This window comes from Bison bison, unplaced genomic scaffold, assembly GCF_000754665.1.
Source record: "Bison bison bison isolate TAMUID 2011002044 unplaced genomic scaffold, Bison_UMD1.0 scf7180017864197, whole genome shotgun sequence".
Lineage (NCBI taxonomy): Eukaryota > Metazoa > Chordata > Mammalia > Artiodactyla > Bovidae > Bison > Bison bison.
Window position 1 is genome coordinate 764,709 of NW_011494769.1, and position 23,306 is coordinate 788,014.

General features: G+C 43.4%; 1 protein-coding gene across 1 annotated transcript in view; it reads right to left on the minus strand.

The window, feature by feature from the left end:
* The window catches only part of RYR3 (ryanodine receptor 3), a 567,299-nt gene that overhangs the window by 74,101 nt on the left and 469,892 nt on the right, over positions 1-23,306 (minus strand). The window contains exons 59-65 of the mRNA XM_010844173.1: positions 23,199-23,266; positions 22,117-22,238; positions 18,748-18,797; positions 18,310-18,370; positions 15,686-15,924; positions 14,243-14,324; positions 3,760-3,890 (exon numbers count right to left, since the gene is read on the minus strand). Coding sequence (XP_010842475.1) covers positions 3,760-3,890; positions 14,243-14,324; positions 15,686-15,924; positions 18,310-18,370; positions 18,748-18,797; positions 22,117-22,238; positions 23,199-23,266 — 753 coding nt within the window. The remainder of the gene's footprint in view (positions 1-3,759; positions 3,891-14,242; positions 14,325-15,685; positions 15,925-18,309; positions 18,371-18,747; positions 18,798-22,116; positions 22,239-23,198; positions 23,267-23,306) is intronic.

Here is a 23,306-nt window from a genome sequence, read left to right on the forward strand (position 1 = left end):
GGCTTGATAAATCAGTTCATATTGTATTTCTCAACCAAAGACTCACACCTTCTGTCACATTCCTTTCCCTCCTCCTTCAGTCCCTCAGGCCACCTACTGTGTGTAGTGAATGAAATCTACCCTTTCAGAGTCCATCAAGCTATCAGTCATTGTCTGGCTCCAGGCAAACATGGCTATCCCAGAATACATATTTATGTACATTCTGCTTTTCGAGAGCCGTACACATCGTCAGAATTCACTCTTTGTTAACTGAAAGATGAAAAATACGGGCTCAGAGGACTTGGGCCCTGAGTCCACAGTGTGTGACTGATGGATGAACAACAGTGTCATCATTAATTACAACTTTGTCCCTTCTTCCTATGGAGTATGCAACGATGGATACTTATTTTTAATTTATGAATATATCTTACTAAATCAATGTAAAGGTATATAAGATAAGAAGAAACATATTTCTAATAGCCCTTGAGAACAATGGGACACAGTCATTTCCTTCCCTCCAAAGCCAGTCTAGGGTTTCCTCCATCTGGGTCAATTTCAAATTTGCCTGCTACTCTACCTCTATGTCCCATTGGTTCATGGCAACTAGATAGGGAAACAATGGAAACAGAGACAGACTTTATTTTCTTGGACTCCAAAATCACAGAGGGTGACCACAGACATGATATTAAAAGACTCTTGCTCCTTGGAAGAAAAGCTATGACCAACCTAGGCAGCATATTAAAAAGCAGAGATATTACTTTGCCAACAAAGGTCTGTCTAGTCAAAGCTGTGGTTTTTCCAGTAGTCATGTATGGATGTGAGAGCTGGACCATAAAGAAAGCTGAGTGCCAAAGAATTGATGCTTTTGAACTGTGGTGTTGGAGAAGACTCTTGAGAGTCCCTTAGACTGCAAGGAGATCCAACCAGTCAATCCTAAAGGAAATCAACCCTGAACATTCATTAAAAGGACTGATGTTGAAGCTGAAGCTCCAATACTTTGGCCACCTGATGCAAAGAGCTGACTCATTAGAAAAGACCCTGATGCTGGGAAAGATTGAAGGCGGGAGAAGAAGGGGACGACAGAGGATGAGATGGTTAGATGGCATCATTGACTAGATGGACATGAGTTTGAGCAAGCTCCGGGAAATGGTGAAGGACAGGGAAGGCTGGCATGCTGCAGTCCATGGGTCACAAAGAGTCGGACATGACTGAGCGACTGAACAACTACCTCTATGAGTTCAAGAGCAAAGTAGATCTCTCTCTTTCCCAAGGTGCAAGCTCTACGCACTGGTGACATAGAGAGACACTTTTTCTTGAACCACAGCTGGAGCTAAATAAATACATCAGTATCCAGCACTGTCATGAGGCTGGGGAGCAATATTTTAGCTGGCTTCTGTCTACAGATGCCACAGCCCTTCCTCATCATTACCAAAGCCTGCTCTGTCGTTTAACTCTTACTTTAGCTGCAAGACATAACTCATGTGGAATCATAAGACAGCAGAGAAAAACAAGGTTGGGACTATAATTTTCCTAGTCCATGAAAGGGGAGAAAGGGTGAGATGAGGCTGAGGGGATTGGGGAAATAACTGAGAGATGCCATGTGAGACTTTGGAACATGGAGGCATCTTGGCAATATATCTCTCTCGATGAGCTCTGAGAACACTGGTCTCCGCAGTATTTTAGCTCAAGAAGAGAAGTTTTAAAAGCAATTTTGTCTCAAATGTCCTGGTCATGTTTACTGGGGACCAGGTGCTGCTTTTATCTGAAGTGGGAACAAAGCTGCTAAAGCTTAGCACTCTGGATTCTTAGATGGAAAGAAGAGTGACAGAGAAAAATGTAGCAAGAACCCTTCTTCTCTTAGGACTCTTAGGACCCACGACAGTTTGAAAAGGGGGCTTGAACCAAATGGAACTGAGGAAGAGTCTAGTCATCTGCTGGTACTGTGTGCCAATATTTTACGAAAATACTGGTTCTGAACAAGATATATTCTGGTTTGAAATGGTTTGCTATAATTTTTTTTTTTGGGGGGGTCTGCTTTTCTTAACATCAATCTAACCCATCGTGTGGTAGCTTTTGCTTCATGTCACATCAAGTCAAGGTAGTTCTTTCCAGCTGGAGGCTGAGTTTCATTCAAGGTTCCTGTTGGAAGGGCCTCTGATCTACTCCATGGTCCTTCAGCAGGATCACACTTATCCATACATGGGGACTCTTCCATCCCCCAGAAGCAGGTTTACCACCTGCCTTGGATTCCAGTTCCAGGTTGTTCTAGAAGAGGGGGGTGGGAAAACTTTTCCTATAAAGGGGCCAGACAGTAAATGTTTTAGCCATTGCAGGGCCAACAGTCTTTGCTGCCACTACTCAACTCTGTCACTGCAGTTGAAGGGGAACAGAATGGGCCACCCCCAAATATGCCCCTTTGGCAGAGGGATTACTTTGAGCTGATTATTTTTAAGAAACTGAAGATCCAGGAGAATGTCTGAAAACAGAGTTACCCGTTTGTAAGGGAAATCTACCTGTGCAAACAAAGTTTACCTTAGTTACGGGAGCCTGTACCAGAAGAGAGCTCTTACCAAAGATCACTTTTTCATCTGAGAGATTCATGAGCCTGCTGGGGCACACTGCTTACCAAGCCCTTCCTCTTCTCACTTTCCCATGGATTCCTACCCCATCTGAAGCCCTAGACTCCTAACCTTTTCCTCAGGATGGTATATAAGTCTCAAATGTTGGGCTGGCTTTTGAGTCTCACATCTTTTGGGGGCTCCCTTATGTACACATATGTCCATAATTAAGTTTTTTTTCCCCCTCCCATCAATCTATCTTTTTCAGAGGGGAGGTCTCAGGCAAGAACAATGAAGGGTAAAGGGAAAATTATTTTTCCTTCCCTACACAGTGCTAAGGGCTTCCCTGGTGGCTCAGTGGTAAAGAGTGCTTTGCCAATGCAGGAGAAGTGGGTTGAATCCCTAGGTTGGGAAGATCCCCCTGCAGAAGGAAATGGCAACCCACTCCAGTATTCTTGCCTGGGAAATCCCATGGACAGAGGAGCCTGGTGGGCTACAGTCCATGGGGTCACAAACGAGTTGGACATGACTTAGTGATTAAAGTATACAACAACAACACAGTGCTAAAGCAGCCACAGACAACATGCAAATGAATGGATAGACTATGTTCCAATAAAACACCATTTATAAAAATCAGCAGTAGGCCAGATCTGGACCACAGCCTAGCACTGTTCTAGAACTCAGTATGTCAACACTCCTGTCAAATTCTCTGTTGTGTAGAATTTCAATTCCTTCTTGTGTTTTTCTATCCATCCTTCACGAAGATGAAGAATACATGGTCATCATCCTTGGAAGCACAGCCGTGCTATGGACTTGAAGAGTATACCAAGGTTATCAGTGCAGCTCTGTGCTACCCCCTTGCTCCCACTCTCTGGAGAGGAACAGAGAAGAACAGTCACATCCCCAGGTGCAGGAAGAGAACGGAGATCCGGGCAGACAGGAGAACCTGAGCTCTTAGGATGCAAGGGATGTTGAAACCAACTGCACTGTCTCCTCTTTTCACAGAAGAGGAGACCAAAGTCTAAAGATAACAAACAACTTGCTTGTGTCCACTTTTCCAGCAAGATGGAGACCTGTCACAGGGCACCAGTTCTGACCTCCTGGCCCCTTGCAGACCACGTGACTGACAAGGCTGGGGGCTGCTGGCCTTGCCTTTCTGGCTTTCTCTCCCACTGCTTTCCTCTAAGCACATCAGTGATGACCTCTGATGGATGGTACTTACTAGACCTCTCCCTGGGGGTTTTGGTGTTGAAGACGGAGAGCGGGTTGTAGCGGTTAAGGGTGGGCTCCAGGAATGCCACTGGTATGGCGGCTGCCAGTGAGGCCAGGCATTCTCCAAGGGCAGGACGCTGCCTGGAAACAAAGAAGTCCATTTAGAAGTGGTGCCACCTCCGTGCTGGCCCCATGCATTGGTGGACCAGGCCTCTTTCCAGGACGTCTCAGTCCACTTCCCCACAGATGGCTCCACTGGACATCCTGGGCCTTGAGCTCAGCTGGATTGCATGTTCTTCCCCTCCCTCCCCTGTTTCTGGACACTAACCAATGGTTTACAATGGTCTCATTCCCTGCTACCTAGTTCTTAAATAACTAAGGTGATAATGTAGCTTTGTTTTCTCCCAGCATCTCTGAGAGCAAGTTTGGCTGGCATCCAAATTGAATCAGATCCTCCCAGTTCTTAAAATGTTTTAAAATCTTTCATGGAATTTCTTTGTCTAGTCCCTGTTATGAGTAGAGCTTGTGTTGACCAATTGGAACCGTAGACAATGGGCCAAAAACACCAATAAGACACCAAATTAAAGTTCTGCCTTGCAAGATAACTGACATGTCCAAAACAAATCGCTTGATGTAGACAAAAGAGCTCTAACACCTATTACTTCTCTTTCTTCCACAAACACTTGAGTGTCCACCATGTACTAAACTTTCGTTTTTAAGTCTTTCTGAGAAAGATGCAATCAATCAAAATCAAAATGTTTGGGATTCCTAGTTCAGATTTTTAGTTCTCTGGCTAAGAGGACTTATGCTTACCTGCAGGATAACCAAGGCTGCAAGAGTAAGTGATGGACTACAAGCCACCAGCTGGTCAAAGCAGAGCTAGTACTGAAAGAGTGCTTCCCCTCTCAGACCTGGGCTTAGCTCTGGATTTTTATTATCTAATCCAGCAGGTTCTTTCTGCTACTGAGATGATATACAGTCCTAGCGCTGGCTCAAAGGGCCCCATTAGGGGGCTGACATCTGTTGCTTCCTGATGAATGGGAGACCAGAGCCATCTGTTTTCCACCCATCAATATCTTTTCCCTGCCACCCTCTGGCATTTGATCACAGACAGACTACACACACCTGCCTTGTGAGTTACATACGTGATGCCAGTTTCCAAATACAAGGAAAAATTTCTTCAAATAAACCAATAATGTGAGTCCTTTGTTAGACCGTGATACAAAGGTAACTAGTAGAAAAGGCACACATTAGGTAAATAATTAAGAGATGAAAGGGATTACAGGGTTCAAGTCCATCATGTTTGCCTTCCTCTGTGACTGATGAGCTTAAACTCATCAGTATGAATGTGGATACTGTGCACGAAGCCCACCAGGAGAAGCTCTGGGGGCAGAGGATGTCAGGCTGCACACTGGGGGATATTACAGAGCCATTGTGGAGAAAACTGTCAGCTAGAGGGGGCATGCTTGGAGCCAAGAACAAACGTGTACCCCACTATTGCAGTTCTGCAGAGACAGGAAGGCATTCAGTTCTCACAGTTACCTTCGGTTCCCACCAAAACCCATGGCCAACAACATGTACACTCTGCCATATTTAAAATGGATAATCAACAAGGACCTACTGTACAGCACAGGGAACTCTGCTCACTGAGGCATAACAGGCTGTTATGTGGCAGCCTGGATGGGAGGGGAGTTTGGGGGAGAAGCAATACTATATATATGCTGCTGCTGCTGCTGCTAAGTCACTTCAGTCGTGTCCGACTCTGTGTGATCCCATAGACAGCAGCCCACCAAGCTCCCCCGTCCCTGGGATTCTCCAGGCAAGAACACTGGAGTGGGTTGCCATTTCCTTCTCCAGTGCATGAAAGTGAAAAGTGAAAGTGAAGTCGCTCAATCATGTCTGACCCTCAGCGACCCCATGGACTGCAGCCTTCCAGGCTCCTCCATCCATGGGATTTTCCAGGCAAGAGTACTGGAGTGAGGTGCCATTGCCTTCTCTGATATATACATATCAGAGTATCTGAGTCCCTTTGCTATCTACCTGAAACCATCACAACATTGTTAATCTGCTATACTCCAATATAAAATAAAAAGTTAAATAAAAGTGCTATGAAAAGGAAAAAGAAACCCATACCCAGCATCCCATTAATTGTCCTTCACTATGACAACAGCCAATAATTCCAGTAGTACCAAGACACCAGACTGTCAAAGCTATAGAGTCTCTGAATAGGATAACAAACATTTACTAGGGGACAGGGCAGGGAGGTAGCTAGGGGAGCCATTGTTGTCTGAGAAGTAAGCCAGGTAGTAAAGAATCCACCTGCAATGCAGGAGACCTGGGTTCGATCCCTGGGTTGGGAAGATCCCCTGAAGAAGAGAATGGCTACCCACTCCAGTATTCTTCCCTATAGAATTCCATGGACAGAGGAGCCTGGCAGGCTGCAGTGTGACAAAATAGCATGTCTTTATGGTCTCATAAAGATTAGAATCAACTTGCAACTTCATTATGCAGAGACAAAGGATACACATTTGAGTTGGGTTAGAAATGTGGTCTTAACTGGTCCTGAAAAAAAATGCCTTGACAAGACTATCTAGGGTAGAGTCAGAATGTGTTGGGGGCTAGCCTGGGGGTCCACAGAACTGTTCTGCTTGAGATGCCAGAGGAGTCTGCTGGACCAGAGAGAGGGAGGAGGGTGAAGGTGGGTGAATCTTGATATAAAGCTATGTACCCCTTGGAACTTCCATACACTCCTTAGCCAAGTTATCAAACCTAAGACAAATGTGATCTTTTAATTACTTTAAAAGACAAGTAATACATATGATTTTATCCCTTCTTTTCTATCTTCTTCTTGAGCTCAGCTTTTAGGGGATTAGCTGACAACTTACTTGGCCTGAAGTATTTGAGCTTCCAAATCATTTTCAAATCAGCCTCCAGGAAGCAAGAATGCCCTCAGCCAGATAAGCACTTGTTAGCTAACAGCACAGCCTTGTCCTTCTGTGAAAGATCTGACTGTTAAATCATCCCATCCAGGTCTGCTCTGGAAGGTCTATTTGGGAGCTGCATCAGTGGTAGAAGAGGCTTCCCTGCTGGCCCAGCAGGTAATCCACCTGCAAGGCAGGAGACGTGGGTTCGATCCCTGAGTTGGGATTATCTGGAGTAGGAAATGGCAACCCATTCCTATATTCTTGCCTGGGAAATCCCATGGACAGGGAAGCCTGGCAGCATTACAGTCAGACACGACTGAGCCCATGGCACATCAGTGGTGGAGGAAGGGAGGGGGCGGGGCTGGGGAGACTGCAGAGCCCAAGGGTCTCTCCAGAGAGCTCTGCAAAGCTGCTTCACTTCTGAACAGGCCCTGGCCAGTCCTGTTCCCCATCTCTCCTCCTCAACACCTTTTCTTCTCCTGCTGGGAGCCACCACGGGAGATCCCACCCATGACAAGGTCATATGGAAGAGATCTGACGAGCAAGGCTGATCAGAACTCAAGGGACCACCCTAAATCTGCTTGAGCATCTACCCCAAAACCAAAATCTGTCTGTCTTACTACTTTGTGCCTTTCACCAACTCTTCTGACATTAACACGGGGCTATCCCCGACCACCTTTCTCTGGAAAAAATCAACTTAGGGGTTTAGTTAATGGGCATGATAGGAGTGTTTCAATTCAAACCCCTCTGATGGCTTTCTAGCTTGCCTGACAGGTTTATCCATACTCTTGCAATTAACACACATGATTGTTCACAACTCCCCAACCTTGAAAGGCATGGGAAGCCAAAGCATTCTAAAAGTCCTAATAAGCATAGAGTTCTTTAAGGGATGAAAAATTATTAGAATAGATAGTACTGGTAAAGGGCTTCATTATTGGGCCAATGCTTGCTGCCAAGTGCCCATATCCCTTATCCATGTGCACCTGGGAGTGCATTAGTTAACATAGTTGGGATGTAAGAAAAACAAGCAGCAGCCTTGGAATTAACCACATCAGACCTTTGAGCTAATTGGTTCTTTCTTTGTTGTGACCCACTGCACCTTTGCTCCGTGAGAATGTAACTCTGTTTAGTACTTTCTGAGGCTGGGAGAAATATAAAGAAAAAACACTTCAAGGGAAAATAAGTTTTCTGGTTGAGCAGCCTTTATCAAAAAAGGGTCATAAAATGTCCACAGGCCTCCAAGGCCAGAAGATACTGTACACAACATTGTTTATGGGAAAGGTATGCAGAAAAAATCCTGGTTTTGATAAAGACAAAACAGATGTAATGTTTGGGCTGACTCTGTATGACTTTGCATCTTTCATTTCCCTCTATGTACAAGTCAAGGTATAAAAGTTCCTTTTGAAAATAAAGTTATGGGCCTCACTCACCGAAGCTTGGTCTCCCCGTGTCATTCTTTTTTTCCTTTTCCCTCCTTTTCTCTCTCTGTTCTTCTTTCAGGATGACTCCTTGGAACACAGGAGCTTTACTGGCTTTCTGTGTAAATCAAGGAAGATCAAGCCCTGTTTTCTCTTTTCTATCCTTATTGCCTGAGCCGTCATCCTGAGGGTACCCCTGGATCCTGCTGGGGCTGGACCCTGGCATTCTCCCACTCCTTTGCTTCTTTCTAAGCTCATGGTGGTGGAGGAAAGGCCAACCCTCAGGACAGATGATTGGAGTGACGGCCTCTGCACATTGAACATGAAGAGCCACATGTCTTCATGTGACAAGGGGTGATATCAAATCTGAGAGCAAATTTTTAGTTGGGGCAGGGAGAGGAATCTAGGATACAGCTGGTCCTGGGCTGTCTTGGTACTAAATTGACCCATTCAGTTCAGTTCACTCAGTCATGTCCGACTCTTTGCAATCCCATGCACTGCAGCATGCCAGGCTTCCCTGTCCATCACCAACTCCTGGAGCTTGCTCAAAGTCATGTCCATTGAGTCAGTGATGCCATCCAACCATCTCATCCTCTGTCATCCCTTCTCCTGCCTTCAATCTTTCCCAGCATCAAGGTCTTTTCCAATGAGTCAGTTCTTTACATCAGGTGGCCAAAGTATTGGAACTTCGGCTTCAGCATCAGTCCTTCCAGTGAACATTCAGGAGTGATTTCCTTTAGGATTAACTGGTTTGCTCTCCTTGCAGTCCAAGGGACTCTTTACTTTAATTGATCCATACTACTTCTCTTCTCTTTCACTCACCAAAATTAAAGTTATGATCTCCCAAAAGTGGATTTCTACAGTTAGTCTGATGAAAGGCAATCCTTGGGGGCAATGGACAGTTCTCTGGTGTTATGCTGACTCCCTGACTTGAGGGAGAGGGACAAGCATGATATTTAGTTACTGACAAACTGAGTCTCTGCCAGCTCACCACAGGCATTTTCTAGTCTGGAGCACACAACGATGCTAATAAGCTGGAGGGAGAAACAACAGTTCTGGCCTCACTGAGAAAGTTCTTTCTGTAAAAGCCCAGAAGTCTGCCAGTTAATGCTCCTGGCTGTGAAATACCAGAGGGATGACCTTCGCCTCCAGGTCCAAGACCAACTGAGCTAGACAAAACTTGCTGCTAAAATACTGGTGGTTTTTAGCACCTGCCAGGGGGCATTGTGGGTGTGGACCAAGCAAAGCAAGGGCTACAGAAACAGCTCCATAGCAACCGAAGGGCATACTATAAGAGTTTACCACTGGAAAGAGAAATGCACTCTCCCTGCAAGCCCCCTCAGTTACTACTGTTAAGAACAGTATTTTTCATATAACAGTACTTGGTCAATGCTGACAGGCTGAAGAGACTTCAATTTTTTTTTTCCCCATTAAATTGAAGTATGGCTTAGATGATAAAGAATCCAGCTGCAATGCGGGAGACCTGGGTTCGATCCCTGGGCTGGGAAGATTCCCTGTAGAAGGGAATGACTACCCACTCCAGCATTCTGGCCTGGAGAATTCCATGGACAGAGGAGCCTGGCAGGCTACAGTCCATGGGGTCACAAACAGCTGGACACGGCTGAGCGACTTTCACTTTCACAGTTGATTTACAATGCAAAGTAATCTTGTGTGTGTGTGTGTGTGTGTGTGTGTGTGTATTCTTTTCCAGATTCTTTTCCATTATAAGTTTTTACAAGATGCTGAATATATTAATAGTTCCCTGTGCTATACAGTAGGTCCTTGTTTACCTATGTTATACATAGTACTGTGTATCTTTTAATTCCAAATTCCTAATTTATCCCTCCCTCTCCTCATTCTCTTTCAGTTCAATTTGTATTTCAGGTTTTGTTAATTCCTAAGTCAGTCTCTCAACTTTTGTCCCATGAATTGGGACCTGCTTCTCAACAGTCTATCATCAGGGATATCGGCCGAGACAAAGTCATTCTAATAATAATTATGCCTGCACGTATCTGGTGCTTTGCAATTTTGAAAGTTCCTTTGTGTAAATTCCAGAGGATGCAAAAGAGAGTAAGTAACAGGGAGCAGGGGGGCAGAAAGTGGAGGCACAGCAAGGTTCTAGACAGCAATACCAGTGATCTCAGCAGTTTGGGGAGAGCAACGTTTGATCAGGAAAGAACTGGTCAAAGAGGGCAGAGCAGGAAGGCAAATATAAATATCTCTAAACTGTGAAGGCAAAAACAAAGTTTTAATCTGAAATAAAATGGAGATTCAATGCTTAATGTAGTCAATTACCAAACTTAGTCTCTTGATCTATCTCCATCAAATGCTCTATCAATTAATCAAAGTAGGGACTTGCCTGGTGGTCCAGTGGTTAAGAATCCAGCTGCCAAAGCAGGAGACACAGGTTCGATCCCTGGTCCAGGAACTAAGACACCACATGCCTTGGGCAACTAAGCTCATGTGCCACAACTGTTGAGCCTGCGCTCTAGAGCCCTTGTCAATAAGAGAAGCCACTTCAATGAGAAGCCCACATACAGCAACTAGAGAGTAGCCCCCACTCACTGTACCTAGAGAAAGCCTGAATGCAGCAATGAAGACCCAATGCAACCAAATGAATAAATAGTAATAAAATCAATCAAAGTATATTCAGGTTAAAGAATGTTAAGCATTTTCCATGTTTAAATACACAGGTAAGAGCCTTTATCCTACTCTGAAATTTTGTACCTGAAAATTTACCTGTCAGTGACTGTCTCAGTCTAGCCTCAATTAGAAAATACTCCCCCCAAAAGGTCTCTAATCTGTTTCAATGACTTTTTTCCTCCTCACAGTCAACCCTATCATGGAGGTGTCTGGAATCTTTTCTATTTACAATGCATTCATGCTATAGTTGGAAACCAAATATTGAGTGGTTCCTTTGCAACCCTATAAGACATATGCTAGCCAAGAAACTTCAGTAAAACATGGCAGAGAAATGGTAATGGTAGGCTTCACTATATTTTCTCCCCTCTAAAACCCACAAGAGCTGGGGGAAAATTGAGGAGAAATTTAGACCTATGCTGAAATTAGAAAATGTGTGTTAACTTCACACTGAAAAATACATACCAAATCAAAAAAGTTTCAGAAAAGAACAATTAGCTAAAAGTTACTACAGAGAAAATGAGAGAGGAAAGTTAAGGAAGAAGTCAATCAGATCAGATCAGATCAGTCGCTCAGTTGTGTCCGACTCTTTGCGACCCCATGAATCGCAGTCAATAGATACAAATAATTTCCCTCCTTGAACAACAGCTAGGATCAAAAACCTCAGCAACAATATAATAAAATTGAAGATTCATTAAATAAAGTAAGATCCAATTCTGGAACCTGAGGGGGTGTATTAAGTTCTGAGAAGAAGTGCAGGGGTTGATATGGAAAGGACAACCCGGGGACATGGTTCAGGGAAGTGAAAGAGCTTCAAGACCAAAGAAGGAACCCAGTGAGCAGCAGCAGAGTCAAGTGTGCAGGGAACAAATCACCGGGTTCCGGGAATACACACTGTCAGACCACAGAGAAGCGAAGTCTGTACACTTCTGAAGGAGGAAAATTATGACCCAAGGATTTTATACCATGGAAACTGTTCACATATAAAGTCGGCAGATGATATTACAAAATATGCCAACACTCAAGAGTAAGCACTCTTACAGAAAAAACAACATAAGATGAATCTGGCCACCCAAGAGGTAAATCAAAATAAAAGTTTTAGGATGGGCAAATCACAATTTAGAAGGACTGGCTACACACTGAGTCATTTAAATATAAACCAAGGTAAACAACTCAAGGAATATTAGTCCTAAAATATTCCAGGGTAAAATGTATGTGTTATAAGGAATTACACAGCAAAAAACGACAGGTAGAAAGGATAGGAAGTGCCAGAAATGCAAATGTATTAAACTTTGTAATCTTTTTAAAAGTAGAGCATTAATAATTATTTTAATTAATGATAAATGAAAAATATATGAGTTACATGTTAAGGAAATTCAGTTTTTAACTTCATCCAACAAGACAAAGTTATAAAGCAATATTATGATCCTAACATGTGTAAAAATGTACACATGTAGAAAACGTCTAGAATGGTATACACAAACTGTTACTAGGTGGGATGATCTGGGGTGAAGAAGGAAGCAGACTTTTAATTTTACATAGGTCTGTACTGTTTGATTTTTTAAAAAAATAAGTATGTCTTACTTTCACAATACAATAGAAAATACATAAAAGTCACTAATGGCAGCGTCACAACTTGAGGATTTTAAATCTTTATATCCTGGTTGCTTAACTAACAGACAGACAATCGGGGCAGACTTGACCGAGGTGCTTCTTCAAGCCTGGCTTTCTACCTGCGTGGAATATGAAACACAGGCACCGATATTCCCAGCACTATGAGTACATGAATAAAGTATAAAAAGTCATATGAAGAATGGTCTCTTTTCTGGTCTGACATTTCAGAGTTGACCTTTCTTTGACTTTTTTTTTTTTTTTAAACAAGAGAGAGTAATGCATAAGCTTTTCAAAAAATTGTACCAAAAAAACACGTATACGTATAGACGCATGTACATACATACAAGGATCTTCCCAGGTGGCGCTAGTGGCAAAGAACCTGCCTGCCAATGCAGGAGACATAAGAGACACAAGTTCAGTCCCTGCGTTGGGAAGATCCCCTGGAGGAGGGCATGGTAGTCCACTCCAGCACTCTTGCCTGGAGAATCCTAGGGACAGAGGAGCCTGGTAGGTTACAGTCCACGGGGTAGCAAAGAGTTGGACACTACTGAAGTAAGTTAGCATGCACGAACATACATATAAACCAAGAGAATAAGAAAAGATGTTGAGAAAATATTCACAAATGCTTAATGAAAGTAAAGACACTTTCCCTAGGTGAAATTCTGTATTAAATATTAAAAATTTTAATTCTCTTGATTTGGTATAAAATATGTTTATAACTTTTGTCTGCCCAGTTCCTATTAAAGGACAAGACTATTTATCTATATTTCATGTAAAACAATAAGGAAAGCTATGTAACTCTAAGGAATTAGACTCATAATCAAAATAAATTAGCTGTTAGTTCTTCAATTAATTTCTTGAACTCTAGAAGCTACTTAACAGTTGTAATTATGAAGACATAGACATTTCTTCAACATGCTTTGGTTATTAGCACATGATTTCAAGTCATCAGATCCTGAGTTCTTGAAGGAGTCAAAGTCTTTTTTTTGCTTTATTGAGAAACTGCAATTAGAATTTATGTAAGTTTAGATATGAAACAGGGATATACTGTTGGTTTGTTTGATAAAGGATCATAAATTGAGGAGGTCTACAGATCGTGGATATCAACAGGATGTTTAGATTAAGCAATTTTAAGCACAGATCAAATTCTTTCCAGTTTCCTTATTTGAAAAGGCAAAAAAGGAAAAAAAAATCTTCCAAGGATAAGTCTACATCTAGAGTTTGGCTAACACTGTGTTTATCTTTCTGATCTTCTCCATGGATTTAAACAGAATCACATAACACATGACATTTGATTCTGAAAAGCAAGGGGTGGCCGAAGGCCTCCATTGCTCCAGGCAGATTAGAGAGCAGAGTGGGAACTCAAACACCTTGGAAAGTCAGCCTGTTCAGATTCAAGACCACTGAGTAGCATTTCTGTTCCCGAAGTGTGAACTTTTTAAAAATTATAGTTAATCTGACAGCCAAGAATGGTAAAGGTCCAGGGCCATATCACATAGAAACTCATTAAACACTAAAGCAACCGCCTCACTTCCCTTGAGCTTCTCAGCAAGCTTTAACCACAGGAACTCTGGAAGCTCTCTGAAAGCTGTGATTATAAAGAAAGAGATGTTTCTTCAACATTTTTTGGCCAACAGCACATGATTTAGTTTGGCTATATTGCTCCTCCAGCCACGTACATTCTCCAGCTATCTCCACGGAAGTCATACATCTTAGAAGCCTCATTAACACTTCTAAATACTGCCATAAACATTTCATAAGTGAGGCTCAAAATCACTAAGCCATTTCAGTGAGCATTTTGCTTCTGCTGGATTGGAAAGATGCTACTGTTAAGTGTTTAAAGATTTCAGTAACACATTCAGCCCGAACGTGTTAGCCTCTTTTGTTCACTCATTACCTTTCAACATAGATGTTCTTTCCTGTCCCGAGGGAGTAGAGGCTGCACAGTATATGGTAGCATGAAAGCTGCACATCACCCACTGGAAAGAACAAACAAGAACTGTCATTCTCGGGCATCAACCCCAGAGGTCCACCTCCCGCACACAGCAAGGGTCTGCAAACAGAAAACACACTGGCTTCACCCAAGAGCCAAAGATCTCACTTTTTTTCTTTTTAACAAATAGAGCCCCTCTCTTTTCAAATGCCAGTTGCTGAGCTGGAAGAGAAAACACCATAAGGAAAACACCCACCACTGTGCCATCCCAGGTCCTTTGTGGAACCCCAGATACAGATCACATAGCTTCTCAGGGAAAGGAATCATTTGACCAGTGAGTCCTTCCACGCGGTATTTTTTTTTCCCCTCCAATAGAGGGAGACACTGCAGTCAAATTTTATCCAGAGCACTATTTCCTTTTTTTGAAAGGAAGAATGAAAGGAATCCGAAGCTTGAATGAGCTTTTTGTTCCTTTTCCAGGGAGACGTGTACAATGTCCCTACTTCTTATGAGACAGAGCAAAATACCTCATGTCCACCTGTCCCAGCTTCTCTGATAGATGTTTTACAAAAGGTAATTCAATTGTATTATGATTTTGCCATGTTTCTCAAGGGAAGGGCATCATTCACTTAGGTACTCAGAATTTAATGGGCAGGCTACATGCCTCTATTAATGTATGAAACTCACAATAAGGCTGGAACTAATTTAACACAAAGAACTAGTTTAATTTCTTATTTTTCAACAAGAAAGTGTGTTGTTTCCATGACACAGAATAATGAGTTTGGATGTTCCCCTCCTTCTCCCCCAAAGCCCATGGAAACAACTGATTTTCACTACTGAGGGCTATGGAAGACACAGCCTTAGCCATTGGCCATTGGTTAAACTAATTCAATCATGTGCCACCATTTACAGTGTGAAATTGAAGCTTGGTAGCAGGATAAGAAGGCTGAACATGGTACTAAACGCAAAGTAAAACCAACCAACTATGGTCTTTCTTCTGGCAGCTCAGATGTTAGCAGCTTTCCTTTGCTCCTGATATACAGTGAATAAATTAAAGCTTCTTAATAGGAAAATTGGTGTCTTGGAACAAACCTGTATCTCTTGACAGATTTCACAGATAACCTTTTCAAATTAAGAGAGAACACAATGGCTGAGAGTGAAACCAGTGGGTAGAAGACTGGTCCTGGGTACAGTGGGAAAAGGTGAAATATTTATAAACTGATATTTGGGGATCTCTTCCCCTCCAAGAGTCTACTCCTTTTTTTTTTTTTTAATTAAGAAGGAAAAAGTGTGGAATGGTTGTCTCTACTCTGCCCTGAAGGTCAGCCTAAGGGAATGAACCCCACGCTTCCTAAGGATCTGCAGCTGGGTACACATGAATCCATGACAGACGGCAGGTCAACTCACAGAGTAAGTCCACCCCGAACTGATGCTGAGCCACGTGCTCAAAGATGGATGTCAAGATGGGGAGCAGAGCCACCGTGGTGTAGTTAATATTTTGAGAGACGCCTTTGATCTGTGTTCTGGAATGGGTAAACTTGCCGAGCTTCAGGTTTTCCAAAGTTTTCTCTAAGTCTTCCGCTGCATTTTCAAAGAATGCCCGTAACCCGGCTTTCACCAGCTCTGAGCCTGACTTCATGACCGTCCTGTAAGCAAACAATGTTCAAAACCAGAAGCATAACCCAAACCTTTGGCCAATTCCCTTCTAGAGTCTGGGGACTTTCAGTGCAACCTGGGCAGACATTTGACACCCCTGTCACTGCAGTAATTATTAACACCCAAAAAGAAACTGGGATCACAGAATCCTGAAGCATGGGCCAGCAACTGGAAGGCAGGCTTGATTTGAGGGCATGACTGCTCAACTCTTGGGACTCCCACGTGGCATGGTGGTAAAGAATCCACCTGCCAATGCAGGATATACAAGAGATGCAAGGTCAATCCCTGCGTTGGGAAGATCCTTGGGAGGAGGAAATGGCAACCCACTCTAGTATTCTTGCCTTGAAAATCCTACCGACATAGGAGCCTGGCGGGCTACAGTCCACAGGGTCAGAAAGAGTTGGAAATGACTGAGTATGCACACATATACTGGTAATACTGCTCTGGGTTGCTGTCTACACTTTACATTGACACACTGCTCAATTCTTAGAGAATGGACAGGACGATCTAGAGAGAAACTGATATTGGTCACCTGCTATCTATATAATATTGCAGCTGGCTACATTCTTCTGGAAATATCTAATTAAAAGGACACAGAGAGAACTTTTCTTCAGCTCCCATGGGCTCAGCAACTTTTATAAGGGCTAGTTAGAAATACTAGCTCTCCTGTGATGCAGGACCTCTTAGAAAAAGAGGACAAAGAATTAAATCAACTGAAGCTTATGTTTCTATCACTTCGCAGGGATGTTCTGGCTTGGAGAAGGGGAGGGAAGAAGGGTCACCCCCTTTTAAAACAGCTTACTCAGACCACTGAAGAAACCATATGGGAATAGAGATTAGCTATGGGTATCTGGGGCTTTCCCTCAAAACTATCTTATAAAACTCAGCACTGGAACAAAGCCTATCAGTTATCTTTTATTTTCCATATTTCTACATCTTATTCACAAGATTATGACAGGCTTGCCACAAGGCCAGATGCTTTTTATCTACAGCATTTTCACGATTATCATCCAGCCAATCAGAAACATAAAAACAAGGAAATAAAGTCAGTGAGGCTTGTTCCTATCCTGTAAGTATTTATAAACCATCTTCCTCAGATTTTCTCAGGAATGACTATGAAACACACTGACCTGTGTTCTGTTTAGTTTTGCAGGAAGAAAACCCGCTCTTTAGGCATTTTGCAAATTTTGGGAATAAAGATTCCTCATCCCAACTGCACCCCTGGAATGCTTTGGTCTGATCCTGCAAATTTTGTGCTGTTAGTACTTCTGGGCCTCCGAGGTGGTACACTGGTAGAGAACCCATCTGCCAGTGCCAGAGATGCAAGAGACGTAGATTCAGTTGGGAAGATCCCCTGAAGTAGGAATTGGCAACCCGCTCTATTATTCTTGCCTGAGAAATCCCAAGGACAGAGAAGCCTGGCAGGCTACAGTCCATGGGGTCACAAAGAGTTGGACACAACTGAATGTGTACAAGAGTTTTAAGGGGTTTAGTACCTCCACAACATATTTCTCTCAGAAACCTGAAAATCCCCTTTAATTGCCCTTAACTTTTTTTTAAACCATTTTTAATTTATAGAGGTTTTTATCATCTGGCCATTCTTTTAGGCTGTTGCCTCTCTTCTGCCTTGGGTTTTGGGAAGCATGTTCTCCCGACTTTGTGAACAGCCCTGCTTAACAAGTCTGCTTATAAAAGCTCCCTTCAGTTCTTTGCCTCTTTTTATCTCATCAAATACTTGATACTACCATAATATATGTACACACACACACACACATATATCTGATGTTATATACATAGATGTTATCCATAACATCTTATTAAAAAAACTCAAACTTTTTGGTCAATCCAATGCGTGAAAGGAAGGAAGACTTCCTTTTTTGTTCAGCCATCTTTCCTACAGACCCTCAGGACACCTTCAGGCTGGAATCTATCTTTGTCTTTGATCTTTTGGTAATCACGTCCCTTCCTTGGCCATTTTGAACTCAGAGTGCTGTGAGTCCCTCTCCCAGGGTCCTTACAGCCTCACCACCCATCAGATAGCTTTTACTTTTTTTGTGGAGAATTAGGTACAAAGTGGTACTTTGCCACGTTGTCTGTTTTATCTTCTGAAAGATGAACTTCTCAGTCAGAGAAGACAAGAATTGATCAAATGCTCAGCTTTCAGCATTCAGTATCTGTCACGACAGTGGCTCTCCATCATGAGCTGAGAAAAAGTGTGCTGACATCAGGGTGATTTCCATCTTTTCCCTGTCTTCCCTTCTCTCCCTGGCTCCTGCAGAGTGGTGGCACGTTTCTTCTTCCATACAATAATAAGTGAAGAGAGAGTCAGAGGGGGGAGTCCTGAGAAGATACTGGAGAATGCCGGGCACACTTACCTTGTGTCAAGTGTCTGAGCTAAGATGTGAAGACAGCTCACCATTGTCGTAGAATCGCTCCCTAAAATAAAAAATATCACCCGTGACTCCCCAAGCCATTCAGCCTGTCATTTAAACCCAATCTTCTCAATAAGCACAAACCACAGCCCAGCATAATTAACCACCAACATGCAAAGTGCCAGGGCTCTGTTTGGGGCCAAGGCATTTATCTCCAGCCTGACACATGGCTTTGTGATGGATGTTAGAGGCAAAGCTTAAAACATTCATTGGCATGGAAAATCTAAGCTGTTTGAGGGGTACAGAGGTCATTTATCATGCTTCAGCCCAATTTTCTATGGCAAATTTAGGTGACACCTTAGTCCTAAGGCTCAGGTTGTCTGTGGGACATGAGTTGAGGGTAATCACAGGACGTGCAGCCTTTAGCAATACTTCTCTTACCGAAGAGGGAAATCCTGTGTCGAACCAGAGCAGCGAGTTTGCAGAACAGGCTAAAGCAGAAAAAAATGCAAGTGGGAAAGGGACAGAGATTCAAGGCAGACCCACTTAAACCTTATCCCTCAGCCGCCCATACGGCAAAACAAAGTGCACAGAATGCCCCCCCCCACGCCCAGGAAGACAGACTGCGTTCCCCTCAAAGGGTCCTCTGGACCACACTAGGAAAACATGCGGTTCCCCCTGTCTCATTGGAGAATCATGAAAGATACCTTGCAGGCATCTACAATGTTACAGAAAACAATCCTTCTGCAACAGCTACAATATTTTGCAATGAGCCAGCTGTTGTAAACCATGTCTTGTTATAGAGTACTAACAACATTCATTTAGATAACACCCACATTTGGGTAAAAAAGGGTTCTGGAAGGATTTTTCCATTGTTGCAATGGATTGCAAGCCATTTTTATTGTCTTCACTGGGTGAAGGGTGTGAGGCCTTAGTTGGGAGGTGGGCAAGATGGCAGGATTGGAATAAAGATTCAGATATGGGCAATACTGTTTTGCACCAGAAACATTTCAAGGAATGGCTTCTCTCTGTCATCTCCATTAGCCTACAGGCTTAACTGCTGTCTGATTCATGTCTTTGAAGCTAGGAAATCCCACCTGCCATGCTTTTGTGTTTTTTCTGACCCTATTCCGAGCCTTTACCCATATTTTCTACTATGGAACCTGCTGGAGTCCAGTTGTGTCTTACTCTTTTACTTTTCACAGTGCCTAATAGAGTGCCTTGTGCAGTCAGCAAAGAGCCCATAGGTGCTTCTGAACACTCTCCTGATGGCCCCCCCTCTAGGGCACCATGGCCATCATTTGACCTGTGTTCCTGGAGGAGATTGCTGAGAATGCTGACATTATTTGACATTGGCACAGCTAGACAAGAACGTGGCAACCCTTTCAGGGAGCAGTCCTTTCTGGAGGAACAGGAAGAGGGAATGTAGAATAAAATCACTCAGTACAGGCTGTGGGATTCTTAGATGAGATCCAGGTGAAGTCCTTCCCCTGGTCTTAGAACTCATGCTCTAACACAGGGCAGAAGTCTTTGTGGGAAGGCCAAATGAAGAAGAAATCCATCTAAGTGTTGGTGGGGATGAAAACTTATTCACTTCTAAACGGTTTTCAGTGAATGCCCTGAGCCTTTCTGGGCTGTCTACTGGAAACAAGAGCCAAAGTCTCTCCTGGTTAGTCATTTGTTTTTGCAGTGGAAATAAGTTGGAAACCCTGGCCTCGAGCTTAGGAGAGCTCAGAATAAGTTAACAGAAACTTGGCAGCCAGCAAGTGTGAAATGGGGCCTTTTCTCTCTTCCCAGGGTTTTTTTTTTTTTTTTTTGAGTTATGTATGTGATGAAAACTCATGGAGTTGGCAGGGATCCTGGAGGAATATGAGTCCTGTGCATCTGCCAGAACTAGCTGGCTGTCATGATGAAGCCAGCTCACTCCTCTGTGCTTTAGCTTTCTCATCTGTAGGCAGAGACTCATAACATGACTTTCTTAGTCTGCAGAATTAGGGGCTAATAAACTCAGTTATTTCTGGCAAAATGCTTCCAAGTGGACCCACTCTGTACAAACAACATTTTTTAGAGCTAAAGCAGATCCTTGGGTTGTTTGATTCTGATAAAAATGTGGCTCCCCTTGCTGTCAGAAGTGCTCTCAGGCACGCCAAGGCCAGGGCCTGAAATTTTCAAAGGCCCTTTTTTTTTGGGTCACCTTTGGGGCCCACCATTTAAGTAGAAGCACTGTTCTTTGCCCAGAGTTATGAGGTCCAGCATCCCCCGGCACCTCAGTCTCCTCTCAGAGTTAGAAGGTGATAAAGAGGTCCTCAGGGAAAGACTCTGGAAAGCAGTGACACATGGCAGCAGATGCAGGAGAGGCGGGGCATGGATGAAGGCTGCAGACCAGAGGGGCCTGTAAGTGGGAGCGTGTTCAGGGCCGAGACGACCACGGCTGTGGGAGGGCGGCACGCATGCTGACGGATCTGAAAGCTATTTGCAAGGCTGATCAGCTCCAGGTTGTATTCCAGCCATGACAAATGGTTCCTGGCTGAACAAATGTTACATTTCCATGAATTAATAATCTAAGAAAAATAGATGAAGAGAACAGACACACCTGCCCTCTGTTGGCTTATCTGAATATCTCAGTTGGCACCTCATTTTCCTTCTTACAAAATACACTAGTGCATCGTGGAAATATCTAGGAAATGTTAGGTCAGTAACTGGTTGTAAGTGCATCTCATTTTGACAGCATGGGCTTCTCCCTGTTTAACAAATATCACTAAATGAAGTAATTTCAGTATAGAGAAAATGCCCCTCGGTTTGGATAAAGAGGGGTGGGCTTTCATTCTTGCTCTCATTATCTGGGGTCACTTTAGGCACTGGAAGGAACCTGCTCAAACCTCAGTTTCCTCATCTGCAAAATGGAGATCATAATATCCAGGTGGTTCTTAGAAATTAAAGCACTGTGGTGTTTCACAATGATACTTCCACAGGTGGGCAATTATTTGTGCATATGAAAAATTAAGCTCACTGCTGAGACAATCCTCCCAAGATTGTCAATGGCTAGGTCCTTATAAAATATAAAGTACACTCTTCACCACCAATGGATGCTAGGGAAAGGGTGAACAGACTACTCTGATTGCAGTCCTTAACTCTCTGCTCTTTAGAAATCTAACCCATGCTTTTGTCACTCATAAGTCAAATACAGAGAGAACCTGAGGCATGGTGGGATCCACCTCATAGCCTGATCATGAAGCACCCCGCTTTGTTCTCAGTTCTGCTGAGACATCCCCATGTCTCATCTAGTGGAACAAGAAGGCAAGCTGACACTTTTGATTAAAATTTGTTTCCTGTTAGAAATTTAAATTGAACTATGCCAGCCTAGATTTCAAATCTCAGGTCATCCATACCAAGACTTGTAAAATCTGATTCTTTAAAAGCAATTTAATCTTTAAAAACCTGATAAGAATGGGGTTGAAAGCAGTGTTAATCTGTTTCTTCTCAATGTTGTGTGTTTGCTTTCCCCAAGCTTCAGAATTACCTTCACCTTTTTCTAAATATATTTCAGGATGGAAGTTGATCTGAGTATATAAATCTACCCCCTAATCCTACTGATACCCACAAACAGTACACTTCTCTTGGTTGCCAAAATAATACACAGGTAAGTATGAATAAAGTCATTTTCAGAAAAAAGATGATAACAGAAACCTCTGAGCTGCCAATTGTCAGGCCACAGCTCATTTCTCCAAAAGATTCACCATTTAAGTTCCAGGAATCTGGGGTTTCATGGAAATCACATCAGCACCATGACCTTCTCTTCTGTAGACTCACCTGGCCACCATTTCTTTCTCCTTATGGGAGGCATACCCGCTGCTGCTAAGGGGCTTCAGAGGGGAGGACAGGAAGTACAGGCGATGACTGATGAAGTACTGGTCAACCAGTGGGAGGAGAACCTGAAAGATCCACCAGAAATGAACTGAAAGATCCGCTAGAGATAAACTTCTAGGAAGCTGGCAAAAGTCCTTCCTCTGGTTCCTTTGAAAAAGTTCCTTCTCAGTGAGCAAAAAGCCTCTGAACACTGGTCCTGGAATTTCCAGGAAACACTATCCTGCGGATCTCAGTTTCCAACACATTTTCTTTTCCTAGTCCTGTAACCAGAGGCCTTGGGTACATGTGAAGGGACAGAGGAAGATACTAAGCACCCAAAGAAGTGCACATGGGGCCCTGAGTCAACACTTTCAGGGGTGTCCTGTACTTAGCCTGCGCTCAGATGTGGTTTCTTGGGCATGGCATTCAACAGTATACTTGAGGAATGGGCTAGCACCACTAGCCTGGAGCATCCTGGCTCTGCTTCTCAGAGCATGGCTACCTCAAGTCCTCACTTGTATTTAGTCCTTTGCCTAGGGTTATGTGGCTGAGACAGCTCACTGGCCTCCATGTTCACTCTCCCCTTCTTTCTCTTAGCTGTACAAACCCCTGTAATTTAGCTGGGAATGGGGTCACCCAGCTAGAAAATGCATTACCTGCCTCCCTTGCAGCTAGCTGAGGCTAAAATGATTCTGTTCTAGCTATTGGGATAGAACTTTAATAAAACAGATGCTTTCCTTCCCCTCTCCTTTCCCTCTTTCTCACAGATGTGGTACAGTTGTGTCTGTTTGGACCAAACTGTCAGGGATTACATTTTAGGAGATGGAAGAACATCATGAGAGGAAGAACCTGAGTCCCTGGGTGATGGCATGGAGCAAAGCAGGCTGCCCAACCTGCCTCAGGACTGTTCCACAACAAACAGTTCTGTATGATCAAAGCCATTACTGGGGTTTTGAGTATCTTCGTTGAATCTGCGTTAACTTGCACCCTAATTTGTGCGGCTGCCAAGGAAAAAGTAATCTAGTTAAACGCACAGGGTCACTTACTTTGGCAAAGAATTTGATCTCCTGGTCATGGGGAGACTTTTCATTTTTCCCACTGCTGACAATGGCTTCTATGAAGACAAAAGTGACACGAAGTTGGCCAGAGCAAAG